The sequence below is a fragment of the Thunnus thynnus genome, chromosome 1, assembly GCF_963924715.1.
Source record: "Thunnus thynnus chromosome 1, fThuThy2.1, whole genome shotgun sequence".
NCBI classification, from domain to species: domain Eukaryota; kingdom Metazoa; phylum Chordata; class Actinopteri; order Scombriformes; family Scombridae; genus Thunnus; species Thunnus thynnus.
Window position 1 is genome coordinate 25,940,648 of NC_089517.1, and position 25,734 is coordinate 25,966,381.

The following is a 25,734-nucleotide window of genomic DNA, read 5'->3' on the forward strand; positions in this document are numbered from 1 at the left end:
ATCTATATATTGAAAGCTTTTAATTTATTGAGGAAAAGGAGCAAAACAGATATGATTTGGCACATCCTGTAGAAAAGTGCATTAACACCAAAACAACTTTGCTCAACGAGCCATTAACACCACTAACTTATAATACAGGTAACCTACATTTCCTCTTCAGTAACTATAAGGGGAGATGTGTGTATTATGATTATGATACAAAGGAGGAAGATACTCTTGGCAAAAAAAGTAAAATATTGGAGCTTTCATGAAAAGAAAACAGCTTTGCAACAACCACTGTTGCACCTTTTATAGAAAAGCTGAAGTCAGCTATTTTCAACATAACAGAAACTACATGACCAACAAACATACATATACTGGAAAGTATACCTGTATCGCATCAGGATATTCTTGTTAGTGAGGAAAAAACAACACAGGGCCGTCTAGAAAATCATCTAGATATGAGCTGTGTAGCATTCAATGGATTTGGTCAGAAGCCAATTTACAAAAGGCATCTGCTTAGTTTTGAAAGCTTCTTCAAATGTGCAACTAGGTAGTTAGTCTCAGACTATACTATCAAGATTTCAAACCATTTATAACTTCAGCAAATAATACCAAGTACTCAGTCTTAAATATCAAATCTATCTTTTTTTTTTCCAGATCTTGGACGGTTCATCTTCAATTTCCAAACACCAACAACTGTCTCCTAAAGTCAGGAATTGTAGAAAAGCCGACAGTAAAGTGGGGTGAAACAGTTTCTGACAGTCAATGTCACTTACACAGTTTAGAATAAATGTTTTCTCTTTTTAAGCTGCAGAAGCTAAAAGAGATGAAGTGACCATTAAGCTCAACCATTAACAGTTGGAAGCAGGTAGCAGAAGATAAGTCATATGGACAAAAAGAGGCACTCCAAGATTCTGATTGACTTCCCTGTGCCCAACTGAAAAACGGTAGATAGACGTTTTGCCTAATGGTATTAATTTGCAGGCTAACAAGGATTATTTTTTTCCATTGGTAAGACAAAAGTGTAAAAACACCTCAAGTGTAAAACCTACATAACGAGGAAGAGCATTCAAATCAAGATCGCCTTGATTCTGTGGAAGAAGGACCAGGCTCTTCTTAATTACATGAATAAAAAGTGCCTTTGCTGAATCAACAACTTTAACAATAGCTTGGGACACAAGTGTGTATAATTTACTCATCTGCAAAGCAAACAGACCATGAGGTTAAATGTCAGGGGGAAAGATATGCCTTGAATGTGTGCGGAATTTGGGGGGAAAAAATATATATATATACATATTTTACAAGAGTGCTTTAACACATTTGAATGTTAAAAGAGATGATCATTATTGTCCTATCTTAACTTTGTGAGACTCACTAGTTTTAATATAAAGCTGTGTTTACACACAGGCTCCAATGGACACAATTTCCCCAATGTTGCCATTATATTGATGGCTGAAGGGATAATTTCCCTGCTTTACGAGCAGAAATGTGACAGAAATATTCTGAGTCGTGATTCGAGTGACACGCTGCAGAGAATATTTGTTGTTCCCGACTGCTGTTCCAACCAGGTCCGTGATGGGTCGTCTTTGTTCCCGTCATTGTCATTGTGGGTCAGTCAGTCAACCTAGATGGACCAGGGTCATGACTGTCGTGTACTCGTGCTGCAGACCGTCGATGTCGGTGTCGCAAAGCGTGTAGTCATCCTTAATGATTCGGTCGCAGCCGATTTCGCCGTTGCCGAACAGGCCGAAGAGCGGAGTGTTGGGGAACACCTTGCGAAAGGCGTCGGCCTCCACGTTGGTCTGGTTGTTGTAGTAATGCTGGCCTCTCCCCACGCAAGCGAACATAAACCCCAGGGTGTTCCTCTCAGGAATTTTGGCCGCCTTCAGCCTCCTGATCGTGGCTTCAGCCGCCTTTGAGTTGCTGATGTCTTGGTCCAAGAGCACAGATGCCCCCTGCACCTTAGGGCCACTCAGGGCCAGGCCAACCACGCCGTATGCACCTTGGCTACAGCTACGGAGTGAGAGATGATGGAAGAAGGAGAGTGTGAATATTGCATAAGAGTGAGCTGTAAAATTTCCACTAATTTCCACAACACTTTCAGTTTAAAGCTGCAAGTGTTGAAATCATCACTACCAGTGTTTATAAATTCAATCAAGACATGTTGGTGGTGACATAAATGGCATAAGTTACAGAGAAATACAGAAATCCAACTTCAATATGATGTGAGATTAAACTAAATGGTTGAAAGACAACAAGACCTTTTTATGCTCACAGCAAATACTGGGTTGAATTACTGCTCCAATGCTTTAAACAGGATTTTCCCCAGTGTCTATGAAAACTTCTACAGACAAAACCACAAGTGAGAAAGCCTTGAAATATTTTAATTTTGGGAATTTGCAGGAAATCACTTGCAACTATTAACTATGTATTAAACAAACCTTCTTTCATAGATTGCTGAGAAATAACCTTGATTTAAGTGCAAGACAGTAACTCACCAGTGTCTGGAAGGAGAGAAGACACTTTCTACCAGTCCTCCAGCGATGAGAGCTTTGCTCTTGGCCAGAGGTTCCAGTATCTGGTTGAGGAAAGGTCCGGATTTATATGCCTCATAGACAAACATTAGCACCACCCTCAGCTCTGGGTTGTCAATGAGTCCTGCAAAGAGAAAGCACAAAGAATAAAGAACTGATACAAAAGCAAGACATTACAAGCCTTGCATTTTTCAGTTTAGATAACTGAATAATTGTTGTGGGCCTTCATTTACCTGCTTCTTTCAGTGCTGTTGGGGAGATGGACTTCTTGCAAAAATGAAAGGGCTTGATGTTGACACCTTCCATGCTGGGGAACATGATTGCAAAGCCTGCCTCCCCCTCCTGATACTCCTGGGGAGGGCTGGAGCAAGAGCCACTGGGAGTCACTGCACAGAGAGACAATCGTGAAGTATCATAGAATGGTGAGTTATATGCAGTCACTTACACACGACAGGGGGACTCCTCTCTTTCTGTTGGTATAGTCAGTTTTTAGGAGTCAGCATCTAGTGGCTATTAGAGGAACAGCAGCTCAAGGTACTTTGGCACTGGATCCACCAGTCAACAGTGGTGTTTGCCGCTGGGTTGGGACTTAGAAAAATCATGACAGCATATACTAACCACAGGAGAACTTTTTTTTTTTTTAGCAAAGAGGCACAGTCTTCACAAGTAGACCCATATCAACACTGACCTGAAAATTTGACAAGATATTTGCACAACACCACAAATTACAGCCTTAGAAATGGGCAGAACATTACATAAACATTAGGAAAATCAACAAAAAAATATGATTTCACTTCTCTTAATCAAGGACATAATCATAGGCACTTATATAGAGGTTCTGTTGAGTAGATAGTTTAGCAGATGAATGTGCTACTATGCAAATGAAAGAACATGAAGCTGCACCGTCGTATACAGGATTATAAGACAGGCAGCCTCATTCACATCTTCAACACTTTACATTTCAGGGTTTAAATTTTTTCTGAGCTAAACCCCTGGTGTGCAACAGACTTTGTACATCACAAAAAACCTTTCATTGTATTCCAAATGAGCAAATACTGTAAATTAGTATCTAATTTATCCCTATCCTGCACTTCTGCTTATGGAATTCATAAAGGATAATGCAGAAATACTATGTCTTGGTGTATCACAAGTTGTCTTTGTAATACTGTGCAGTCCTCTGCAAACTTGCATAAATGACTCATAGTTGTACTCTAAGCTATATGGAAACCAGTTACAAGTAATCTGTAGATTCACCCTTATCCAATCAGCGATTTCATTCAATTGAATTAGAGCTGCGTGGTGACTCTGTGGTGACCCTCAGCTGCAATAACACAAAATGAATGTTATCACAAACAGTATAGGCTACCGTTAAACCTGATAGACGATGGGAGCCTGACAAGCCATCATCTTGAGGAAAGAGAACGTGGCTGATGGAGAGTCACTTCTCCGGAGGGTTGTGATTATATGGAGAAATGGGAAGCACAGCACCAGAAAGACTAGGCAATCTATCAGAAGGAGAGGAGGGGGGGGGGTGGCTGCCAGCCACCAGTGGTGCTTTCCAACCAGGCAGCAGCAGTGGGGATTAATGCAAAGCCCTATCTGCTGAAAGGTGAACTATTCCTCTTAGATATGCTCAAGACGCTTTCTTTACAGCATCCAAGTAGTTCTACATGTTAAGCATGCATATTCATACCATTAGAGCTGCAGCTTTGAGGCTCTATTAAGAAATATCTTTTATGTTTTAACTAAATGACTCCTGTAATGTGAAATGGCTGTGGCTCCCAATGATTTTATTTTGGAGGATGTGGGGATTTATTTTTAATATATTATATATAACTGAAGAAATATGAGTGAGACATAAAAGAGGATGACTTACAGACTATGCCTGGTGTAGTAATGCCCATGATGTCACAACCTTTGGGGAAAAGCAGGTTCAGTTCTTCCGTGTCTGGACTGTGGCGACTCTTCTTTGCTTTGGAGTAGTTAAGAAAAAAAAATATGTTAATGTGGAAGGTCACCGTTTTACATATTTATCATTTTAATCATAAATTAAGAATATATTGCCAAGATTATGTGACCATTTTAGATTCAGATTATATGAGCAAAGCACCATTTTACTAGCAATGAGACTGCTAGTTTACTTTTCTTAGTGTTGCAAAACATTTCAAATATTTACAAGCCTGAATTTTCTATTTTTGATTGGTTGGCAGGAGTCTGTTAGTTCTAGTCAATAGTTTAACTGCAGTTCTAAACTGCAGGTAACCACAGCAAGTCTGATTATGTTTCACACTATGTTACAAATCAACTCTCACTGTCTCGCTACTGAAATAAACCTTACACTGAGAACCTTAAACTGACTAAACACATCTTGAACACATCCTGCCTTGTTTTTGAATAAGTTCTGGCCATGATAGTGGTGCCATAATACTCTAATACTACTTAATTTTTTTTTTTTTTTTTTAAATGGTCATGTGATAAAAAGTGCAAGTGCTCAGTCAAAACAAAATGACAGAAGTTCTAAAATGTCAAGAACAAGACAAGATACACCACTGCAAGTGCAGTGACAAAGAGGAACTTTGGCCACAAGCCGAAACTGACCAAAAGGGAACAGACACACAGCAGGCTAAAATTACTGCTAACTGGCCTGCAACATGATATGACCCAACTCTGCATGTTTGGTGATTAAAATGATCAAAATTGTATTCAGTTGTTTACTCTACTTTGTCAACTTTGCCCCTTTTAATAGTACATTTTTCAAACAGGAGTCTAAAAACACACAGATTAGTTGCACAAATGGATTTTAGACAAAGTCCCTTGTTTTGAAACAACATGACGCCATCTCTTTGTTTACTTTCCTAATACAGGATATGTCTCTCTACTACCACAATTGTAACAATAATGAATGACACATAGATGTACATTGATGAACATAACAGATTGAAGTACAACAGCAGTGTGTTATATTATTTAATACCAACCTTTATTTTGCCTGTTGCAATAAGCTCCCCAGAAGGTCTCACAGTCTACCATTGCAAGAACGGTTTTGGGAAGGAGAAATACTTTCTGTGAATAATCAAAAGTAAAGTGCATAAAGTGTTAGAACAGTGTTAATACATGTGTTTAGTGATGTCTAATGTGATTTTTAAGTGGCTACAATACGTTGTGGAATAGTATACCACATCTTATTTGTTGGGTTTATCATAATATGTCTTTGAATGGCCCAAAACATGCACTTTTCCACTTTATAAGTAACGTTAAGGCTGTTAAAATAATCATATTCCTAATATAAGCACAACAGTATCATATATATTCTGTATAGGCTTGTTCCAGCTCTGTATTGAGGCTTTAAAGTTTATTTTTCAGTTCCTGATAACAAATTTTTCAGGTTTTCACCTGAAAAACATATCTAGTCGTGTGTGTATATATCACGCAACTCACCCTACAATTACTACTAAAAGGGTTTTTGCCATACTTTGGCATTTTGTTCTATTTATTGTTGTTCTATTTACCATTATCCATTTGCCAAATAGGGTCCTCCTACACAAAGTTTCTCTACATTTTACTGTCCAAAACATCCCCTTTTCTACTACTTACCTCCACCTCCTCAGCCAGGATGCTGCAGAGAGCATGGACCTCTGTGTTGGAGAATCCACAGGTTGACACCCAGGTCAACTGCTGCTGAGTCCTCAGTACTCTGCGGGCACAGTTCCTCCACAGCCTGCACACACTGAGGAGACACACACATTCAGCATCACCTGCTACTAGAAACTTGGCAGAAGAGTTAGCTATTAAGTTCCTGCTGCTATCAAACAGCTAGACTGAGCACCTGCAAGCAATTACACACCAAGTACACCGACTACAGAAATACTCCAGCTGGCGCATTAGCTTTCGATCTGCCCTGAATATCTTATCAGAGCAGTTTCACTTCTGGTCGACAGCCATTAGCGTTAGCCGAGTTCACTATTTAGCAGACAAAACACACCTTGCGATCCGTAGAAGCGATTTGGTCGGTACGAAGGTGAGAATTCTCTCAACCACTTCAGCAACATTGCTGAGCACGTATGCAGCCTTGCTGTCTTGTAAAGTCGCGTCAAAATCCGGATTTTCACACATATTTCGCTCTCTAGTCGTCGGGGATGTCCCAGCACGGCTGCCCAGCTGCGAACTTTCACCTCTGTTCCTCCTCCGCTGCGGAGGAGCTGCGAGCTGAGTTTACACACCGCCCCCTGCGGCGAGGAGGTGCTACGGCAGTTAAAGCCTTTGCCATGTGTGGCTGAAGAGCCTCTAAGATTATTATTACACCAAATTACATTATGAGTATATGTAAAAGGCAATAGTGACTTACAAGGAAAATATTGTTTAAAATCTTCGCTGGTTCTATTATTTCAAACCATGAGAAGTTATGTATTTGTATTTAGGCATACAATTTTTTATATAGTGTCAATATCAGGAGGAGGTATGGGGATAATGCAGTGAATGTGGTGGTACCCTTTTTTTAAAAAACTGAGCCACTGTCTCTCAAAATGTCTGTGCACGTCACTGTCCTTAAGTTTTGATAAAGGGTGGATTTTTGGGGGGATGTTTGGTAGTTGTTTGCCTTGTGGCCTCTACCATCTCCCTTCGCCCTTTTTAAGCCTAACCAAGTAGTTCCCAACCTTGGGATCAGGATACCCAAAGATGATTAAAGATGTTAGAGAAAAGATATTTCTGACACACAAAATATTTTTTATTTCTACTGACAAATTTCTCATTTGCCATCGTATATTTTCCCTGTTCTCTTTTCACACTACTGACAGGTACCAATGAACCATTTTTGTTAACCATTATTATATCAGAGCATGGGCAACCTTTCTAATAAAGCCAGACTTTGAGTAAATTATACTTGATTCAACCATTTATTTATGATCTTTACATTTTCAAGATAAAATGGGAGACAAAAAACAAACCAAATCATTTTTTGAAAGAAAAAAAAAAAATCTAAATTATGAACAGAAAAGTGAGTACAGTGTGCAAACATTTCTTTCACTTAGCTGGAACAATACAGTACATTCAAGCAACTGTGCTAAGAATTACTTCCTTGCTAAACTGGAAGTGAACATGATCACCGACACTGAATAAATGTTGACAATACAGGAGAAACAAAGATGCACAAGCAACTTTACGAAAGTACACAGAATAAAAAGTCCCTTTTATATAACCTTGGCTTAACTTACAGTATGGCTTTGTTCATGATGATTATGTGCAGTATTTTTCCCAAAAAAGTGCAAATTCTCCCAACATATACATACAAACTTATTAAAGTTATACAGTGAATTGTATCTGCCTTTTGGTTACAGTGTGCAACCGAACAGTGTGCTACCTTGTAGAGAGCTTGTTTCTTCAGGACGACAAGGTCGGAGGAGACATATGAACACAAAGCCCCACATTATTTGTAGCACCCATATATGGGGGGCCGGCCATATTCAGAGCAGATGAGGCAATGTGGGGAGAGGAGCAGAGCTGAGTCAAATGTTACACATCTCCATTAGAGTCTGATCCAGCATCTGCTTTACACGCAGGTTCTCTTCTTTAGCACGTGTGAGTTTATCTGTTAATATAGCATTGCATCGGTTAAAATCATAAAAACAAACAGCGCATGGATGCACAGAATAGAAACAGACAAAACTCTAGTCCAGGATAATAGACAGTGTTAGACATGTGCTGGATACTGTTACAAACCTTATGAGTGTCAGAAATTTTGCTTCTCTGTACTTTTTTTCCCCCCACGATAACAGAAGTTAGCATTCGTTAAGTAAGTGCATATCCTACGCTCAAGATACTGTCTGAGCCAGTTTTACAAACTCAAGTTTCATTTTGATATTAAACCTTTCAAAAATCAGACTGTAAATATCATACTCAAGCTATGGACAGAGCTGTAGTCACGACTGCATGAGCTGGTTTTAGGATAAAAGAATGAGTCTAAACAAGATTGTTCTTTTTGGCCAAAGTCTTTGGTTTGGCAATGGATTTAAATGATGCTTATGGCCTACAGCTAAGCGTATCTTCCAAGCAGTTTCAGGTCAGTCAATAACAATTTGGCCTCAAAACACGAATGTGAGCACTGATTTCACCTCAAATTAGACACCTATATGAAAAACTCCTCTTTTACATGTCACCAACACTCTCCCTCCACAACTCCCCTCAATGTTGTCCTGCAACAGCAACATGTCACATTCCTTGTTTTGTTTTGTTTTACAAATGCTGCACTAAGTGACAGAATTGAGAAGATTGAGCCTTGCAGTGGTTCAGGCAGGCAACTCTGTAGTTTAAAAAGCAAGTGTCCCCTTCTATATTACCAAAGTTAAAAACCTATAACAACTTGGGGGTCCATACAGGCGGATTTGGTTCAAACTCTCTCTGCATGCACTAATATTCAGAACCATATCCTCGCAGCTTAACACCAAATTACACTCCGTCCCTTTATATTTAGGTTAATTCAGATATTTTTTCTCATTTTAAGTGTTTATGCTAATTCAAATATTTACGGTCAAAACACTGATGCTAGTGTCTTGGAAAAACTAACTCCGATTGCAAAAAGACAGAGCAAGTCTGCATTAAAACTAAAATAATTGGTAGTTTGGTGATGATCAGTTTAGACTTGATTATTTTTGTTGAAAACTTGTCCTTTTTTCTTGTTAGCCATTACAGGATTACAGATGTGGATTCAGGAGTGCAGAAAGGAGTTCTAGACCCCTTAAAGCATTTTTTGAGCCTGTGGGCCACAAGAATCATCACCAGCTTTCATCCAATGAGCAACAGCACCGTGCAGATATCAATGAATTTGTGCTACAGCCCTGACGATAACCAAGAAAAAATATCAGATGCTTTTGGTAACTTTTCATAATCTAGAGTTGTCTGACCTTCCCTCTGAAACTGTTTGAGCATGCATAATGTTGAAAGTCTTACAGTTTTGTTCCTGTTTGTTGAAAGCATTACTTGGTTTAAGCTGCGTGTCATAGACACAGTTGCCTATACTCTTTAAATATATATCACAGCATTAGACAATATGTCTGGACATTTGAGTTTCAGAAGAATGAAAGCATACAAGAGGCCGTTCCGGTTCACGCCTCATTTAAGGCTACTCTCAGTTCATTGGTCAGAAGACGGTTTTTCTCAAGCTGCTTGTATAGATGGTCTTGACCGTCAGAAAGCGGGTAAGAGAAAAGGAAAAGAGGAAGTTAGTACAGAAGACAAAGAGCAACCGCTGCTTTGAAGCTAATCATACAACCAGTGTTAAGTTTGTATTCACGCTGTTGAACTGTCAACCTCATGAACATGACAAACTAAAGCAACTCACTATTATTCGGTCACATTTCCGAAAAGATCTACCAAACTGTTGCAAATACTTACTGTCCTTGTTAGCCATAGCAACAGCACTCATTATGGTTCTGTTGGTGTGAAAATTATTTTTTCCCCAGACACACTGAGAACAGCATGAAATAAGCCTACATGTTGATAAATGCTCATTTCAGATCATACTGGAGACCAAAACAGGCAGCACAGTAGCTAACATTCACACTGATACTTTTTTGAAGGAGGCCAGAGACCTTAAAGATGATTGTTTCAGCGCTTTTAAAAATAAAATCCCTAATGATGGAGTTGATCCTCTTCAGAAGCAACCACACTGACTGACTATCAAAGCAGGTTACCTGTCATGACTGTTATATTCCAGTATTCCTCTAATTCAGAGAAAAAGAACTATATATTTCAAGTGAGGACTAGTTTGTTAAGTAGAATGAATTAGCAGCCCAGAAATACTGTTATACCAAATAATCGGCCTCCCGAACAGAAAAAGGAACAGTTAATGGGAGAGGAGCTTTAGAGTTTATTCGAAAGCTACTCAACAAAATAAATTAAACACATAGAAGACACAAATCAAAAAAAGTTGGGACAAATGGAAATGAAACATCTCAGGAGAAAGGGGGAAGGGCTGACATAGATGGAAGAATGTTTATTTTACAGAAAGCAATACGGCTCAGAGGTCTCGATAAGAGATGAACAAAAGGATGGCGGCAGCGATGGTCCAATGTGCAGTAGTGGCAGGGCAGTAAAGAAATACAGACACAGAGGAGACAGAAAATTGGGCAGCGCTGCACAGGAGAAAGATGAAGACGCTCAACCAGCGGGTGGCTTCTGGGGGTGAAGGGGTGTAAAAATTTAGCTGTGAAAAAAGGAGAAAATCAAAAGCGTTGGAGGGAGAAATGAAGGAAGAATGGAAGATAAATGACATGCAGAAGCAAAAAGGGTAATAAGGGATGCAGATCTAAGCCAGAAAAGCTAAAAGATGAGAATGAAACTGATAAAGAAATGTGGCTGTGGTGCGAAAAATTATCAAAAGGAAACTAAAACTATAACTACATGCTGTTAGTAGTTTCCTACATCAACAGATCTGTGAACTCTAGCCTAAAGTGTAATCAAAAATACCTACAAAACGCCTTAATTCACGTGCAAACCAGTATTAGACAGATGGAAGAGGAGTAAAAAAAAAACTCAAACATGCCACAAGAGGGAGCTATGCTACATTGGTGAGAGTGGTTAGGGATGCTGAGGGCTGAGACACAGAGCAAACACAAGCCAGTGGTGAATTACATGGAAGTCATGTCATTGAGGGCGTGGTCCAGCTCCTCGCTGATGGCCTTGTACTTCAGTTTCTGGGCATACAGCTCATCTATTGTGTGGTAATTATTATGAGATGGCAGTGAAGGATTTGCAATAAAAAAATAAAAAAAAAGGGAAGACAAAAGAAAAATAATAAAAGTCAGAGAACAGAAGTCAAAAAGGTAAACGCAAATAGAGAAACTGAGAAAAGAGGCAGGACAGAAATAGGAAGGGTGCATGTAACAGCTGCTGATATTGTGTCAGATTCCTGAGGAGTCACTGAGAAAGTGCCTCACATGTTCCATGACCCTGAGAGGACTGATTGGGACTAGCTGGCCTTGAACACTCAGTGTACCAGAATGCCAAGCAGCATTGTGGTGAGAAATGTTGCTGCCAATGTGAATAATATCACGCCGGCCTCTGTTGATCGCTGCTTTGTTTTTTCCCCCCCAGTAGACAACTGACAGTGCAGATAGTGCAGATGTTTGTCCTGAGGACTATTGACCACCCTGCTGACCAGATAAATAACCCGACACTGTGTAAATGTTTACAAAAAGAAGTAATTTGCTCTTTTTGGGGATTGTGAGAAATTTGGGAAAAGTAGTGTTACCTTGTGCTGCATAGTTGAGTACATTTGTACATCACAACTGCTCTGTAACAAACACGCCCTTACATTTTGTGAAAACAATCTCTGCCGTTGCTTAAAAAGCAACTGAAAAAATGAAAGATTCATACCCTCCAAGTCATCAATGGTCTTCTCAAGCTTGGCGACTGATCTCTCAGCGAACTCAGCACGAGTCTCAGCCTGAGTGAAAGAACACAGTCAAACATTAGTAGCTCCCCATTAAGAGGTTCATAGAACATTACTGTGTTTCTGGCTAGGGCCCTTCTGGACACTTAAAGCACTCAAGTGCTGTAAAGGAAAACTAATTTAAAAAAATACCGTCAATAAATTTATTTGAAGTAACTCATGAGTCAACATCAAATCAAAAACCTTATTAAAAATACAACAGGATGGATATCTCACATTTAACTAAATGAGTCACTGGTGATTTAGTTAACTCACCTCCTTCAGCTTGTCTGTAAGAACCTTGATTTCCTCCTCGTACTTGTCCTCCTTCTGCGAGTACTGTGGTTGCATACAAAGGGCAGAGTTAGGCAAATATCACTACTGTGTTAATACAAACAGATTTCAAGGGTTTATTAATGTGGATTATCTGCCGTGCATCTTCTTCTATCTCACCTTCTCTGCCTGAGCCTCCAGAGACTTCAGGTTGTTCTGCACAGTTTTCAGCTCCTCCTCAAGCTCAGAGCATTTGCTGACGTGTTATGGTTTGGTTGAACAAGCGGGAAGAGACATGAGACGAAATATTTTATTACAACAGATTATAACGGAGCGTATTGTCATTTAAGGTTGTGAGTTAGTGGAACAGATGAGGGGAAAGGGAAGAATGACAAGAGGAGGGAAGTTCTTACCCCTCAGACAGCTCAGCACGTTCCTCTGTACGTTCCAAATCACTCTCAATGATCACCAGCTTACGGGCCACCTGAAGACAAAGTGCACATTGGTGTCAGCTGTCACATTAAGGAAAAGAATGTAGCAAAAGATGAGCTCGGGGCTCAGAGCGCAGGGAACATCTCAGAAACTTGCCTCCTCGTATTTGCGGTCAGCCTCCTCAGCAATGTGTTTGGCCTCCTTCAGCTGGATCTCTTGCAGCTCCATCTTCTCCTCATCCTTCATCGCTCTGTTCTCAATAACCTTCATGCCTCTGAGGGTGAAAAAGAAAAAAATAGTGAGGTGATTAAGTCATGAGGACCATAAACGACAGAAGGCCAATAAGTTTAGGAGTGTGGTGTGTGACAACTGATCAGCAATTTGTCTTATAAAAAGGACATTTTTTATGTAGTTTAAAAGAAAGTTTACCACAGTATGGTTCTTAGTGAAGACTTGAATTGGTGGAGGAGGACTACACAGGCTTCCACAATAGTTTTATTTCACTATCCAGACCAAACATCTGGGTGCTTCACATACACTGGCATATTATGGTGGCCAGCACACTAAGAGCATGATTCACTTGTAGTACTAAAAGACAATCTAAGTTTCCAGCAAAATGCTACAGGTGTGCCACTTATACTTTTGGTCAGGAGTGATCATGCATCATTAAAAAACAAATCTGTATGGCAATAATTGTGGAAACAGCATTGAATACTATGCAAAACATAATCTGTGAAAAACTATTTTTCTATCAGTATTCTTCTATGTATTACACACTTCTGCACCATTGTTGCAATATAACTTCCAGCCACCAGTGGCAGCACTGAGGGAGTGTTAGAGGAGTGGTACTCCAGCAGCATGGATCATGAGCCATCCTTTTTTTGTTGGCAAGAACTCCAGATTTATCACAGTGTGCAAGTCACAAAATGCATATTACACTTGTTTCAGCTGCAGCATAAACCCCGGACTAAAAGCATGGTGTATGAGTGCAGTGTGCCCACCTCTCGCTCTCATCAGCAGCCTTCTCAGCCTCCTCCAGCTTGGTCAGAGCTGTGGCCAGACGCTCCTGAGCACGATCCAGCTCCTCCTCAACCAGCTGGATACGTCTGTTCAGGGAAGCTACATCACCCTCAGCCTAGGAGAGCACAAAAACACTGAGTTCAGTTTATTTGTATGACCTGACATCACATACAATGTTTGCAGGCTTACAGCATCCTCAACCAGACTCTCTGAAGAGCTTGGGGCTGGGGTCAGGAACACACCCAAGGAAGGAAGGGAGGGAGGGAGGGAGGGATGGATGGAGTCTTTTATAAACAGGCTAAGCGGTGGATGGTGTTTCTCTTCTAGAAACACACATCTGAAGGTAATGTCCATTAAAAGGAATTGTTAGAACAGTTTATTAACCTTTCTCCCCTCTATCAAGTCATTCCCTAACCTCACAGTCATTTAGTTGTCTTGCACCACATACAAATTAGCCAGAGAAACATGGCTACAACTGGGTATTTTGGAAGGGAAAAATCAGCTCCCCTGTGCTCCACTTAGGGGAATTGAACACAGGAGAGGATTTTCTCTCACAGGACCTTTGCTGCTGCAGCAACACTAGCCTAGCCTACTTGTTACAAGACTGTTAGTTTATTCGGGATGTGTCGGGTGGAGTCCTCTCATCTATCCATCATTACGCACGTCCTACTGTGGGCTAATTTCAAACACATCCACCTGCTACCTGACTGTATTCAAGCACAAACCGCCGCTGTCTGGGCCTAGCAGCCACGCTTTTTTGACCAGATTTGCGCCTCTAATGCCGCCGGTAGTCTGAGGACTAATTGCCTTAAACCATTAGCAGCGGCTTACTGCTTCCCTCGAGCTCCTCTCCAGGTTCAGGTCCCGCTGCAGTGCCGCCGCCCGCTCCTCCGCCTCGTCGGCCTGCTCCTGCAACGACTTGATTTTCTTCTTCACAGCTTCCAGAGAGCTCCCACCGGCCATTTTTTGCTATTTCTGTTTTTTCCTCTCTCTCTATCTGTCTCTGTCAGCTATGCTAGTTTCCTCTCAGCACAGTCCGGGCTACCTCCGCGCAGACACACACCGACACACACACACTTTGATCCCTGCCCCCCACCGCCTTTAATCAACCGCTGATGAGGATTGGGACGTGCCACCCAGCCCGGAAGTAACGCATTTTGCACGCAAATTATTAAATTTATGAACTGAATTTTAAAAAAGAATTGTATTGTTTTACAGTCTTATTTCAAATTAAAAATGGTCATTTTTAAAATACGCTTGGAAGAGATACAACCTACTCAATTCATAACCTGTTTTAAGCGCATCCCCTACTGGTAAATTGAGCTGACCCTATAAAATCACAGCAGCAATATTAACAACCTGCGTACACATTATTATTATTAGACTAATTTAAACACAGTGGTAGTAGTGGTTATTATCATCATAATCCCCAACTGTTTAACTTATGTATCATTGTGTTTGCAATAACTTTATTTTATGCCGTTAACATCCTTATCTGCAGGCACAAGACAGTTGTTGTTGTTGTTGTTGTTGTTGTTGTTGTTGTTGTTGTTGTTTGTTCTCTGTATATCTATTCATTGCGACTTAACTATGTAATTTATTTGTGATTTTCTATTATTCACGAATACACTTTATTTTTGTATGGTGTATAAAGAGCCTCTATTTATTGTTTCTACACATTGTATATAGAAGATGCTCATATATGTATTAGTATGTTTTAGGCTACATCCCTTCTGAGGATCGATGAAGGCTTTCTAATCTTATATCATCCTTATCTCATTAATGTAGTCGTTGATGTCGCTGACTGTGACGTTATCAATTAGGCTTAATTGATGTGACATTTCAAACATGCAATACACTGGTAATTTAATCGGGGTGGGGGGTCGAACATAACTGCAGACACAGTACCAACTGAAACCGGCACAAATCTGTCAAGTATTTTACTGGTAAAAATATGCCTGTAAAATGCGCGACTGAAACCCTACACTGGTTGTCAGATTGGTGAATGGCTGCGGAATGCACCGGTAAGCCAGTAAGCGGTGACCTTACCATATAGAGCACATGTGCTAAATTTAACTTTTTACATATTCATCCTATACAACCCAAGGACCTCCCCTAATTGATTATTGCATAACTTGATCATTAGAGATCGGATTAGATCACCTCTGTGGGGAGTGGTAATCTTGCTTAGCTAAGGAGATCAAAGGGGGTGGTTCAAGGTCAAACCATTAGGCAATGGGCGTCCCATTGGTGCTTGTCCACCAGTCTGGGGTGCTGTCAGCTCTAAACTCACATCTGTGGCTTTCTTCTCAGCAAGCTCCAGTTTCTCCTGGGCATCCTTAAGGGCTTCAGAGTACTTGTCCAACTCATCCTCAGTTGCCTTCAGCTTCTTCTGCAGTGCTACCAGGTCATCCTCAAGCTGGGACACAGAGAAACAAGAGATTTATTTACATTGAAAACAGACACCATCAGGATGTAGTATATCCAACATCAAGTACGCGACACCTCATAGCGTCTGCAAATAGGCCTAATATATAATTGTGCCACATAATAAACAGTACATCAACCATTTAGAAAGACAAATATTCTTAAAAGTAATGACAACTAGTCTTAAGTTATTAAACAGTATGGCTAAACTACATGGAATCCAATAGTTAAAATAAAATGTTCTCTATTGTTGCCAACTTCTTGCATCCAAATATGAATCAAAATGACGCAAAAAGTAAAGATATTATGATTCTTAAAACCTCTTTCGATCCTATGAGAGTCAGTCCTCACTGACAAAACACAGGCATGCAGGACCTACGCAGCGCTGTGCCATTGGCACCGGTGCGCAAAAGCATCAGAGTGGAATTCACAGTGGATGCCGACCTGTTTGCTCCTGTCCTCGGCTGCCTTCTTGTCTGACTCGGCCTGCTCAGCTCTGTCCAAGGCATTCTCCTTGTCGAGCTTGAGCATCTGCATCTTCTTCTTGATGGCATCCATGGCTGCTTAGTGTCGGGGGAGTCCGAGCAAACCAAAAACAAAAGCAACTGAGTCAAAGGATCGGAGCGTCTGAACCACACTGATCACCAAGCTGGAGTGCGAGCTCGTTCAGGCTGTAGTGAGTCAAATATGTATTTTAGCAGGGCAGTTACTGGATACCCATTACTTTTTTGGAAACAACTGCAGCTGCTTGCCAACGCGGGACCTTTCTTTTTTCTGAAACTCTTCAGTGATTCGCTGTTTCAAGACATTTGACCACTTCTGTGACTATACATGGGTTATGGACGTCAGAAAGGCAACTCCCCCCTTCACACCAAGACGTCTACTCATATTTCTAAAACCCTCCAATTGACAGGCAGGAAGTAAAGTGTCAGGACTCAGAGGTAGACCTCCACTGAGGGGGGGGGGGGGGGGGGGGGGTTATTTGGGAAAAACATGCTGATAATAGTGACCTAATTATCACCCTGAGAGATCACCTAGAAACTATGAGAAAAGGCACACAAAAAATACATAATTTGGCAAATGTTTTAAAACTTTAGTTTGCTTCTATCTAGCTGTGACAAAAGAAAAAAAATAGTTTAATGAATTGTGTCCTCAGGAGTAACACATTTATTGTTCTTTTAATATTCATCCAGCAATATTTCAACAGAGATCAGCAAAAGAATTAATTGTTACAACACTCAGCGCACCAGAGCTATTAAGACAAAGCAAATATATGTGATTGGATAAGCCCCTGTGAAAGTTCCTCTCCCTCCAAGGGGTGTCATATTAGCCAGTACAGCTTGTTTGTCTTCCAGGGATCATTTCAGCCGCTCCCTCACAGCATAGTTCAACATCCGAACAGCAATCAGATAGGCTTTGCTCACTGTAGAGGTATATCATCAAGCTTGTCCAACTCCTCTCTTAGTTAATACATGCCTGAGAGTTATATCTCAAATGGGCAGCAGTGAATATGGTGTCGTGCACAGTAGAGGATACAGAGGCTTTGGCATTTCAACAGCCCCCTCTGTGCCTCTGTTATAATTCACAGGGCCACCGGTTCAGCCGCAGCTGTCACACACACAACCTGTGGTCGGGACTGGAGGAGGGTTGTTTAATAATAGTTTACTGTCGACTACAGTAATTAATTTCTATACATGTAAGAGAAATTAGACCAAGAGAAGAAGAGGAAATCTCCAAAGATCATTAAATATGAGCTGAATGGCTGAAATGAATAACTAGTGTCATAGTATGGGATAGTATTGGATATACATTACTGTTATGTAACACTATATGAACAGCACTGCCTTGCTGGCCTAAAGCCAGATCAGCCCCAAATGAGTCTTTGGACTTTATCATCCTCTCTCTCTCTCCCCTTGTCCCCAATGTTCTGCTTGTGTTTTGTTGAGTGCATATTTTTGGGATCTTACTCCTTGGAGAACACCTGCTCGACTCTGTCCTCTCTGGCCTCATGCCCTTAGTGACCACTCCCCTTACTGAGTCTGACTTTTAGAAAAGGGGGATTCAATGCCTTTCAAATAGGACTTTGGTGCATTTGGAATTGGTAAGAAAAAGTAAATGATCAGTCATACAAAAAAACTCTTGGCTATCACTTTTAAATTTTCCATGTCTTGGTAGATACTGTATATACAGCGCTGAATAAGTCTTGACTCAGTAATGATAGCGTAAATGCTTCTTGGTTTGAACAGGTGAAGGAAAAAAACTTGCAGAGGATTCAACAAACTGCTACTTTTAGCTGAATTATGATGTGATAATTTCAGATGTTTCCTACTTGATATGTTTGTTCTTTATTCATTTGTTTGTCCCATTTTCTGCTTTTTTAATCCTATATTTCATCACTTTGGTGGTCCAGCCTGATATCCTTTCTGCTGAGCTTTTTTAAGACAGTCAGCTGTCCCTGTGTTGTCATCCCACCATGTGTTTTGTGGACTGTTTAGCAGCCAGCCAGGCATGCCTGTCATATACAGAGATCAGAGAGGCTCATGGCGCAATCCATGTCACCCTAGCACTGTGGATAGAGAGAGATGAACATTGCCACACTGTACCTGTCCAACAATTAATGATTTACTCAGATTCAGTTAGGGGTTTGATTCATTGGTCAGGAAATACTTCCAAAATATGTTAAAAGTTCAGATAGATGTCTTTTTGACACAACATTGTATGTGATATTTATACTTTAGCAAAAATGTGAATTTTATAGTATTACAGCATTTTTGCCTACAATGAAGTGGTCATCTTCACAGTTCTGTGGAACCTTTTGTCACATTGTTTTATTCATACCAACCTACATATCTTCAGTTTACACACATTTTCCTTTCGCTGGCCATTTCCAGACCTGTGTAAATGTGCTTAAAAAAAGATTTTATTTCTCAAATACAAGTGTCTTAAACCAAACTTCTTGAGTATTCTTCAATGGAAATCAATTGCGTATTTTTATACAAAACATCTCTTTTGATTGGTCTGTTCACCCAGAAATTCCTAATATCAAATGATTGCTAAAAGATAAAGATGAAGCCTTTCAAAAAATTCCTCCTGACAGTGGAGAAAAAGTTTCATTGTGTGGCAGAGACGCTGTTAAAGCCATCAGTCAGACACAGTGTGATAAATGAAACACCCCACAGTATTCCCAGAATTCCCATCATGCATGGAAGCATGCAAGCCTATAACAATGATGTTATGGCTTCTGAAGAGCCACATGTGAAGTTTAAAGAGCTCTGAAATTGGATTTGATTAGGTGACATTGTCTGTTGATGGCTCTGTATGCATCACTGATTTACTGTCGTGAAAAACTCATAAATCTAAACACAGAGTCTTTGTTTGTGATGTTCTCTGTAACTGTGGGTTTTCTACCATGTTGCACTGCCAAAAGAATTTAACAATTTGTAGGTGTGATGGGAAAATGGCCATCAGCAAGCAAGCACATGCACAGTTAAATCAAACTTCAGTGTCAGCCAGACATGCTATTTAAACAGTTCATCGTAAATGTGGTGAGACAGCTGGATGAGCAACTCCTAGACCAAAAAAAAAAAGAGTATGACGATGATTTCATGGTAAGCGTCTAGACTGGAATTTCTCACTTCCTCCTCAGTTAAAAGTATTGTGAGAATACATTGGTGCTCCACTCAACCCGTCTGAGTCACACATTGTCTTTTACTGTGATTCAAATTAATTGAGCTCATCATATCGGTGTAGATGTGCGGAGTTCACATGTGAGGTCATGTAAATATATCAGTGTGATGAGCATGTTTACTTCTGTGCGTACAGTGTGTAGGATCACGGCTCCTCGGCTCATTACATTATGTCATTGGTGTGTCATTTTCCATTGGTGGAGTAACAGCAGCCATCAACCTGATGTGACATTGATCATTTTATTGAAAGGAAGATGTAAAGTAATAATAAGCTGTGGCTGAGAAAAAAATTAATTAAACTGTTTGTGCCTGTGGCGCCTTCAAGTCAGGGCAGGTAATCTTGGAGTGAAAACAAGTGTCTTCAGTTGATGAAGCCTTTAACCTTGGTATTTAGCTAGCTGTAGTCATCAGTAACTGTACCCGCTTTCTGACTTTTATTATAATTAGATTTAGGACAAAAATAATGGATGAGTTCTATTCTATCAGCTGCTTGGCCACATTAAATTGAATGCTCTAATTCCTTAAGCTAAGCTCCTGGATACAGGGGTTTTGCTGTCTCCCCCTCAGCCAAGTCAATTTAACAGGGCCTCTTGTTACAAGTCAGATGCAACAGGAAAAGAAAGAACAAAAGGAGTCACTGAGATTTGGTTTCTCTGACTTGCATCTACAGTAGTAGCATTAAAGAACTGACTTAAGGAGAATGTGGCAGAAAACGGATTCCAGGGTTTAAAAGCAGTGCCGGGAGCAGCTGTGCCTCTTGTAATTGACATTGCCTCCTCAAATTTTAGAGCCGGACAAATTTAGCATGGGTCTCAGTGCATAGCCTGGACTCAATATAGCTTCAGGTTTTGTGCTGACTTAGACATACCATCTTGTCCTGACACTAAACTAACAGACACATGGAGGACCTTGATCGCTTGCCAGAACTCACCTCTGTGTTATTCGCTGGGACTGGAGAAGTAGTGGTTGTGCATTATGTTAGTGCTGCTGTTGAAATATTGTGAAGACATGGAGAAAATATACTGAATACTGTTTCAGATGTGTGAGCTTGAGAGGGATGTAATTATGCCCTTTAAGCTTCAAAATATTTTGAAGTGAAATCAAGTGAACATCAGTTTTTTTTTTATATAAAGATGTATTCAACTCTGTCTAATTACTCTTGACAGCTGGGATGTGACGAAGGGTGAGATGATTACGGAGCTAAGTAATCTTGATTAATTTATGTGGCTTGTATTTATTTATTGTGATCAATAAATTCTCTTTCCCCTTGCTCAAGCTCATTTCACAATCTTTCTTCAAAGCCAGGTTAGATGCACATGCACAGTTTTATAGTCAAATTCTATAACGTGAGACTAATGCAGCTCTCAAATCTAAAATTTGTGTGTTCATACACCAGAAAGTGAGGATATGATGAAGTGTAAAATCAAACTGCAACTCAGATTGCGCACACACACACACAAAATCAAACACAAGAAAATCAAGACACACTTACATTGAAATGCTTTATTTTCAGTGAATACAAAAAATAGTTGTATCGAGGCCAGATAAATATCTTTTATATTGTATGTTATCTTTATTGTAGCAACTTCATAATTTTTTTTTTTATTTCTGCTTAGGGTAAAACATATGGAACAACTTCAATTACTCCACATCTTTGAAATGCGTCACAACATCTTAATGGTGACAGATATATCGAAATGTTCGTATCACATTTATCTTTCATAGAGGCTTAAAAGCACGAGAGAGAGAGAAAAAAAAAAAGCCCAACCATAAACTTTCTGTGACTTCATAACATACAATAAAGCAGTTGACAGACCCAAATCTCCAGTCTGTTGTAGTGTAGAAGCACTGTGGTACATGCCCATGGAATGCAGTACAAAAATGTGTTCATATATATATAATATACATACTTATATTTATATATATATACTGATGGTAAACTTTAAACAGCAACACATTTTGTGACTGGCGGACAGTTCCTCCGTCATCCCCTAAAAGCCTTACATGTGGCAGAAAGAGAGAAGATAGAGGGGATGCCGCTGGTTCAGCACTTGAAGGAACAGTATGTTAACAAATGTTTGAAACCCCACAGACATGAACCTACATTCCCAAACAATTGCTTGTTCATTAACTTCTATTAACTGATGAGGTGAAACTGTCACTCAAGCAGACCAGACACTGTATGGGCTACGGACTAAGGCACTAATAATAACACTACAGACTTGACTGATGAGCAGTGGACGCGCCCCCCTCCCCTCCCCTGCCACACACTCACACACAAAATACAACGCCAGAAAACACTTCTGAATTCCAGACTCGACGAAAAAGTAAAGATCTGTCTGTAGCTATTTGCAGCTGTATACTGTCTGTACTGTATGTGGAGGTCACAAATCACTCAGTGCATCCTTAAAAGTTTCATTCTGTGGCTGTATAAACAAGAGATGCATCTGAAGCGCAAAGCCATGCATTTTCACAGCAGGACCTAATCTTACAACATACTGTAGTTTAATATTGAAAGACAGCCCATATAGTAAGACAAAGGAACCAAACGCACTACAATCAAATTCGGTAAACAAAAAGGTTCTTCTATTGCAGCAAGTAGTATATTCAGTCAAGTCGCACCAAAGAAGCACCCTTAAATTCAGAGACTGGCGGACGACAAAGAAAGATAGAAGTGATTAGTGTCGTAGTCAATTCATTTCAAATGTACCTTGGAACTGCAAATTGCACAACCTCAAGTCTGACAATGTTTTATTTGTTAGAATGAGCTTATTGCTAAGTGATTATATTCTTGAATTTTGATTTTGGTTCCTGAATTGACAGAATTGGAGGTGAACTCCTGGCGATGATTGAGTATTGCTGAGAACATGTAGTGGGGTCAATGAAGAGCAGTAAAGTAAATCCGCTGGGAGACAAAGCACACAGAGTGCATATAGTCGAAGCGGCACCGCATTGACATTCAGCTGATTCAAGATGTCTGAGGTATTTCCAGGTATTCTTATTTTGCATGTTAATGTAGCCAAATTCAACCTGCCTGGTTACCCAAACTATATTTTATATTGAGAGCAAAATAAGCACTCAATTATACAATATCATCTCCTACATTATTACTTGCATTGTACAGGGTGTAAGGGAAACCAACACTGCCCCCTAACGCACCATTCATGTTATTGCATCATGGTCAAATCCAGTTTATACTGTATGTATGCATGTCTCAATACCTGAAATGTTCAGAAATAAAAAAAAAAAAGACAGGAAGGATTGGGATCGGTTTTCTTGCCTGATAGCTATCTGTAGCACCACAGGCTCTGCTAGTGACGGTAATTAACTGCCCCTGAAAGACCCCTCTCTGCTAAAAATACTCTGAAGTAATAAATATTCCTTCTATGTCGTCCTGTGTAGAAAAGCATTCACATGGTAACATAATGTAAAACATCGTACTGGGGTCTCAGCGGCTGCACACAATGACACCTATATTCAAGGGTTTGTTTTTTTTGTTTTGTTTTTTTTTGGACGAACATGCAGAATTTGTTGTACCTTAAAAAAAAAAAGAAAAAGAAAAAAAGATGGTAATTTAGCATGTAGAGCCCATTAATACCAGCATAAAAAAGTCAAATAAGAAAGTATGATGCTCATATTACTGTCTACATTACAGAGATTTCCAAAAAAAACAACCTTCCATTATTGAAATTTACAGTATGGTCCAAGAAACACCAGTATGCAAAACATCCTTCGTATTAGGGTTAATGACCACTGAATTACAAGACACGCCACGGTCATGTGATTTACATGATTCGAACAGATATTAAGGTGCCGGATTGGATGTGAACACGTTTCACAGAGCATAAAAGGCCCACATTCATACAATATCAGAGTACCGAGCTGAAATCATTTTGCTATGTGACAAGAACGGCGATACAATCAGTTCTTCATCTTAAGAGTTTATGAACTAGAGCTGCAATTTATAAAACAAAGGAGAAGCTTCTGTGCAAACATGAGAGCGTATGAGCTGTACTGTTTGTCCCGAGCATGTCACATTCTTTTTGAGATTACGTCAGTCAAAGCAGTTTATGTTGAGTTGTTTTCTTGAAGTAGTCAGTTCCACACAGTAGTATTTCGAACTTTGCAGCAGTTGACTTTAAGACCTCCCCCGTGTGATGTGATGTGGACGGTGTTCACTGCAGACTTGGGCGTTACTGGTTTGTTAAAAATCAGTCACAACATATCTGAAGTTGCTGTACTGTAGGCAACGTACTGTACCTGTCCACGTGCATTATTAAAAAGGACGTGAATCTGCACACAAACACAGATGTGCTCCTCAGACTGGGTTCAAAGCGTATGCATCAGAGAGGGCTGCTTTGCTTCGTTAGTTGTTGTCCTCTCGTAGCTCGCTGGGCAGGAACTTGTACTGCTGCTGCCTGATCTGAGCTAGTTTCTTCCTGGCTTCTTCCAGCTCTCTCTCCTTCCTCAGCATCTCCTCCTGGGCTGCAATGATCTGCACAAACAGACAAACATTTCCTTTACTTCACAGCATCAAACATTTCAGCTGTTGGATTATAATTGTTTTTTTTACCTTTAATATTTACAGTATGCAGTGTATCCCCACCCAAAACCACCACAAGACACTGATTATAGTAAATATTGACACATGTCATATTTTTCAAATTTTACTCAATTCCCTAAAAAAAAAAACAGAAACTCACTCATCCCTCACCTCTAATAGTAATAAAAAGGTCAATAGGGGCAGAATGTGCAAGCTGTTGTAGGATTAGAATAGATCTGTAATTAACTGATGTAACACCTGATCATACACCAGCACCAAGTGAAAAAAGAGAGGAAAATTGCCATCTAAACAGCAGGAGCTTATCATAACATTCACTGCTGTTTGACAGTTTTACCTGTGCAATTCCACCCACAAACTTTGTCTTGACCACCACGTTGTCTTCATCAGATTTATCGAATGCTGCCTTCTGAGCCGCCCGCACCAGGTTGTCTGATGCCTTCTTCACAGCATTCCCTGCAATCTGTTGGAAGAATAGAACATCAGAAAAAAAAACAGCATGAAAAAGCAAGGAACACTTATGATTTTTATACGATACAACTCTGCAGCCTAAAAGACAGCTATAGTAGATATGAACGCTGCCCTTCTCCATGTTAAGGAGGGCTGATTACTGCAGGAAGTGAGCTAAATTGCGGTCTTGTTTGGAGTTTGTCTGTACCTGCAGTCTCCTCATGGCCTCAGAGTCTTGGTCAGCCTTCACCTTACAGGCCACCAGCAGCTGTGCAGTGGAAGCTGCCACCTGTTTTGCTGAGGAGATGAGTTTCTCCTCGCTGGCGTGGCCTTGCACAGAGGCGTTGGCTGCCTCACACAGGTTGCTGGTTGCTGCTGCTACCATACGAGCCTGACAGAGAGAAAAGCAGAGGAATAAAAGTTTAACTCGTTTTGTTGGCAAAGTTGTGAATGCATAAAATGACCTTTCATACTTACAGCAGAGATGAGGCCCTGGGACCACTGTCCATCGTCAACAGCATTGGCTGGAATGGAGCCCACTTTGCCTTGAGCTACCAGCTCTCTCTGGGCAGCTGAAGCCGATTTGACCAAAGCACTGGTGGCTGCAGCGATGGACTTGGCTGCCTCCAGAATCTGCTCCTCGAAGTTCAACGTCTCGTCCGCTAGCTGAGGGGAAAGGAAACCAGTCAGTTAACCAGGCTTGAGTTTGTATCTTTTACTAACAAAACATGAATCCAGTGTTCATTTCAGTGAGTCACATTTGATGATACGAAACTCAAGTCGGAAAATAATTTCACTGAATGTAACCATATTCCAATACTTCAATTTATCACTAAAACAATAGTGCAGAAGTATTATACTGTCCAAATAACAGTTAAGTCTAGATTGTTGCATTTAAATAAAATGGATTTGATTCAGCACCTCTAAGTGCCATTGCCTATG

General features: G+C 40.3%; 3 protein-coding genes across 12 annotated transcripts in view; all 3 read right to left on the reverse strand.

Annotated features, from left to right (window-relative positions):
- Position 1: 1 nt before the first annotated feature.
- Positions 2–6,709, reverse strand: fbxo22 (F-box protein 22). The gene is made up of 7 exons (XM_067593112.1): positions 6,499–6,709; positions 6,111–6,243; positions 5,495–5,579; positions 4,393–4,488; positions 2,750–2,902; positions 2,481–2,640; positions 2–1,995 (listed from the first exon to the last, which is right to left on the reverse strand). The coding sequence occupies exons 1-7, from the start codon at positions 6,627–6,629 to the stop codon at positions 1,602–1,604; spliced, it is 1,152 nt and encodes a 383-aa protein (XP_067449213.1). The 5' UTR covers positions 6,630–6,709; the 3' UTR covers positions 2–1,601.
- Positions 6,710–7,398: 689 nt separating this feature from the next.
- Positions 7,399–16,845, reverse strand: LOC137184960 (tropomyosin alpha-1 chain-like). 8 transcript variants are annotated; one of them, XM_067593149.1, is made up of 10 exons: positions 16,540–16,833; positions 15,962–16,087; positions 13,650–13,783; positions 12,805–12,922; positions 12,630–12,700; positions 12,397–12,472; positions 12,220–12,282; positions 11,889–11,958; positions 11,145–11,223; positions 10,480–10,716 (listed from the first exon to the last, which is right to left on the reverse strand). In XM_067593149.1, the coding sequence occupies exons 1-10, from the start codon at positions 16,651–16,653 to the stop codon at positions 10,713–10,715; spliced, it is 855 nt and encodes a 284-aa protein (XP_067449250.1). In that variant the 5' UTR covers positions 16,654–16,833; the 3' UTR covers positions 10,480–10,712. The 8 variants fall into 8 exon arrangements, with proteins under 8 accessions (XP_067449241.1, XP_067449263.1, XP_067449258.1 ...); XM_067593140.1 differs by lacking the exons at positions 10,480–10,716; positions 11,145–11,223 and adding an exon at positions 7,399–8,103 and having other exon boundaries at positions 16,540–16,830; XM_067593157.1 differs by lacking the exons at positions 10,480–10,716; positions 11,145–11,223 and adding an exon at positions 8,112–9,690 and having other exon boundaries at positions 16,540–16,838.
- Positions 16,846–21,269: 4,424 nt separating this feature from the next.
- tln2a (talin 2a) overlaps positions 21,270–25,734 on the reverse strand; it is a 96,277-nt gene continuing 91,812 nt past the window's right edge. For all 3 annotated transcript variants that reach the window (XM_067593196.1, XM_067593206.1, XM_067593215.1), the window contains exons 55-58: positions 25,270–25,458; positions 25,001–25,183; positions 24,680–24,805; positions 21,270–24,276 (exon numbers count right to left, since the gene is read on the reverse strand). In XM_067593196.1, the coding sequence (XP_067449297.1) occupies positions 24,148–24,276; positions 24,680–24,805; positions 25,001–25,183; positions 25,270–25,458 (627 nt within the window). In that variant the 3' untranslated portion in view covers positions 21,270–24,147. The remainder of the gene's footprint in view (positions 24,277–24,679; positions 24,806–25,000; positions 25,184–25,269; positions 25,459–25,734) is intronic.